This window comes from Mus caroli, chromosome 1 (genome assembly GCF_900094665.2).
Source record: "Mus caroli chromosome 1, CAROLI_EIJ_v1.1, whole genome shotgun sequence".
NCBI lineage: Eukaryota > Metazoa > Chordata > Mammalia > Rodentia > Muridae > Mus > Mus caroli.
The window spans coordinates 146,610,775-146,614,686 of NC_034570.1; the positions used below are offsets into that span (position 1 = coordinate 146,610,775).

At 38.3% G+C, this 3,912-nt stretch overlaps 1 protein-coding gene across 6 annotated transcripts in view; it reads right to left on the reverse strand.

Moving 5' to 3' along the window:
• Cep350 (centrosomal protein 350) overlaps positions 1 to 3,912 on the reverse strand; it is a 131,746-nt gene that overhangs the window by 52,050 nt on the left and 75,784 nt on the right. For all 6 annotated transcript variants that reach the window (XM_021177416.1, XM_029481954.1, XM_021177402.2 and 3 more), the window contains exon 26: positions 2,535 to 2,681. In XM_021177416.1, coding sequence (XP_021033075.1) covers positions 2,535 to 2,681 — 147 coding nt within the window. The remainder of the gene's footprint in view (positions 1 to 2,534; positions 2,682 to 3,912) is intronic.

Sequence of the window (3,912 nt, forward strand, 5' to 3'; positions counted from 1 at the left end):
TCCCAGCACTTAGAAAGTGGGTCCAGATGTGGTGGTGCATGTCTATAATCCCAGCACTTAGAAAGTAGGTTCAGAAGGATCAAGAATTTGACACCAGGTTGAGCTACCAAGAGTGAATTCAAGGCTAGCCTGGTATACACAGTGAGACTCTCCCTCAAAAAATGACTAAATTTTTATGTTATGCATGTTTTACTACAGAAAGGGGCGGGGAGAGAGCAAAATAAATGTTATATTATATATAATAAGTTATTTTCTTAACTAAGAAAATCCAAAGAACTTGGAAATTTTCTGCCAGTGTAATCAAGCACCCAAATGTCCTCTTTGATTTTTAAAAGTTAAAACACTTAAAAGGAACACAAGGGGATGGGGTGTAGCATAGTGAGTAGTGCTTCCTTAGCAAGTGTGAGCCCCGAGGTTTAATCCCGAGCACTGCTTCAAAATAAAAACATAACAGGCACTATGGGTATATAAAATGTGTATACATTCAAAAAATTATCAAAAGATATAAACTTTAAACATAGCAGGAAAATAAATTTTTAAAACTTTTTTATGGAAAACAGTATGTTCACAGATTTTACAAAATTTACAGGAAAAACGTGGTGAATTACTGGGTTAACCAGCACATTACTTCTAAGAAGCAAGAAGCAAAACCTGAAGCCAGGTATGATGGCAACTGCAATCTCACCCCTGAGGAAGCTGAGGCAGGACTGCCAGCCTCATGACTAACTTGGGCTACAGAGCAAACTGCAGGCCAGCCAGGGCTACGTAACAATCTTATCATTAAAAAAAAAATAGTAAAAACAAACAACAAACCCAACAAAATCCACAGACAACAGTGACACTTTAATAGCTTAATATACCTTTCCCATAAAATTTAAGTTATACTCATTACTTTACAAGAAGATAGGTACAGATCATCTTGTCTGTTTAAATTTCATGAAATTACAAAGCAGACCCGTTCTCTTTTCCTTCCTGCTCCTGAACAAATGAGACCTAAAGTCACTAGAAAGAGAAGCATGTCCCCACCTGTGTCTAGGGGAAGGGTGGGGGGGGACGAGAGCTGAGCAGAGTAAAAAGAATCTAATTCCAGAGCATGGCGCAAGCAGAGGATCCCAGTAACCAGGACATGTTAGTTCCTGTGCAATAAGTGATCAGCACCACGGCCTGAGCACAGACACACATGGGGAGCAGTTAGGACCGCCTTTCCACAGAGAACATCCTAGCAAGCACCACAGTCCACGGGGAAGGACGCCAGGGAGAGAGAAGATAAACAACTGTGGTGCCCTGAATGAGGATGGCCGCAGTAGGCTCACGTTTGAACACTGAGTTTCCAGGTGGTGAAACTGACTGGGAAGGACTAAGAGATGTGGCCTTGCTGCCTCCGAGGAGGTGTGCTATAGGGCGCAGGCTTTTGAGTTTTCAAGAGTTGTGCCATTCCCAGTGTGTTCTCTGCTTCTTGCTTGTGGATCAAAATGTAAACTCTCAGCTGCTCCAACCAACATGCCCGCTACTTGATGCCAAAACCCTTCTGAAACTGACAACCCATTTAAATGCTTTCTTTTATATGTTTCTTTGATGGCAGTGTTTTGTCACAGTAACAGAAAAGTAATTCATTAACACAGTAAAGTCTAGGACATATTAATCAAGTGACCGAGGCACAGTGATCAATTAAAGTCAAAATCAAGGTCTACCTGTTGGTGGCAACAAATACAAAATCACTTACACGATACTCCTACCACAGGTACACAATCTGAATCTAATGTCAAGGGAACACCAGACAAAGCCCATTAGGGAATGTTCTACAAAATGACTGTTGTGCATTCTCATATATCAAGGTCAAGAACCTATTCTAGACTGAAGGAGGAAAAACAAAAAGATACAAAAAAACTTCCACTAGCAATCTGGAGTTGATTTGCTGTAAAGAGCACCATTTTGATAAGTAGGAAACTGAAAGGACTGGAAGTTAAGTAGTAATATATCAGTGTTAATTTGTTGGCTACTTATTTTCAAGCAACTAAGAAAAATAAATTTATCATGGGCTTAACTTTTGATTTTTGAGAGTGTTTCAAAAATCAAAATATGGGAAATTGGGATTTAAAAATTTTAAATTGTTATAAAATCCTGACTATTCCAACCTAGTACTGACACCCCACTGTACCTTAGCAGAGACGCAGGTTTTGCTCTTGCCTACATGTCTCCTTTACTCTGGATAGCTGAGAGGAATACCATATAATGAGAACAGAGCCTCTCCTTTTAATTTTGAGGCATAATGACAGATCAGCAAATCCAAGAATCCAAATTAACCCCACTTTAATTCAAAAGAGAAAGACTTTAAAGCTAAAGAAAGAACCATGTGTTTCTTCCAAGATAACCACATACCACGAGAAGATGTTTTCGAGGCACACAAGACTTTATCCAAGTCATTATTACATCACACTGAACAAACATACCTATCACTTCAGAAGACAAAGTGAGCCAAGATTAACAAGCAACACAGGCAGAAAGCAGATTAATAAAAACTTCATTTAAGTTACCAATTTCTTCTCCCCTGCAGACTTGAGCTTCTCCTGCAGTTTTATGGTGGTCTGCCGGATCCTCTCGATCTCTTCCTGCTGCTTAAGGATCAGCTGCCTCTCTTTCCGGGCTGCCTTATTGGCTTCTTGAAGACGTTTGATTTCTGCCTAACATTTAAAGAATTAGGAAAAGGGACTGAGATTTGAAGGAGATAAATTCAAAGTAGCATAAAGAAAAGAATGAAGTCATCAACAGATTACAGATACAATGTAATTCAAGATAACACCAAAACATTTCGAATTAGTGGAGGGAAAATGTTATAAATTACTCCATCATTCTAAAACAGTTTAGTATGATCTCTCAGCTTTAATAACTATAGTCAAACATGCTGGCAAATTCATAGTCCTTTTTAACCTTTCATATCTTTCACATTTTCCCATAATGTTACTGTATCTTTACATTTACCTGTTTAATAGCTGCACATCAGCAAGCCAATTAGTGTAACCACTATTGCACTGTTAAATTCTTAAATCCTAACATTTCTCACTATCTAAAGAATGCTTTAACTCTATAACTGTTTTATATTATGAACTATTTTAAGAAGTTCCTAACAGTAGGAAAAGCAAATCAATGATAACAGTCTATGGCCCATAATGCAGGGTTTTGTTTTTCGTTTTTAAGATTTATTTATTTATTTATTTATTTATTTATTTATTTATTATGTATACAACATTCTCCCTACATGTATGCCTGCATGCCAGAAGAGGACACCAAATCTCATTATAGATGGTTGTGAGCCACCCTAAGGTTGCTGGGAATTGAACTCAGGACCTCTGGAAGAGCAGCCAGTTCTCTTAACCTCTAAGCCATCTTCTGCCCACTCAATTTACTAATGAGAAAAGCTAATAAAGACACTAAAACCCAGTTATTTTCCTTATTCATGTTTGAGAGTTGTTGGGTTTTTTTTTTGTTTTTAATTATTAGCTATCTGAAAAGTTAACAGTTTAATGGTCTGGATTCATTCTAGTGTGGCATAAAATATATTTTCACTATTCAAATGACCCAAGTTCTCTTCAAGAGTAGCAATGCTCTGAACTGCTGAAGACAGGAGTAAGCATAGTTTGCTTGTTGATAATTCCTTCAAGTAAAAGTGGCATTTTGGAGTGGGGCTGTGTTGTCAGTCTACAATAAGGAAATGCAAACTGAAAGACGACTATCATTAAGAAAACAGGTCAAGAAATGCTAATAAGGACACAGAGAGGGAGAGACCATTACACCCTACGGGTAGGAATGTGAACTGGTGGACCACTGTGGAGATCAGGATGGAGTCTCTTTACACCCTACGGGTAGGAATGTGAACTGGGTGACCACTGTGGAGATCAGGATGGAGTCTCTTTA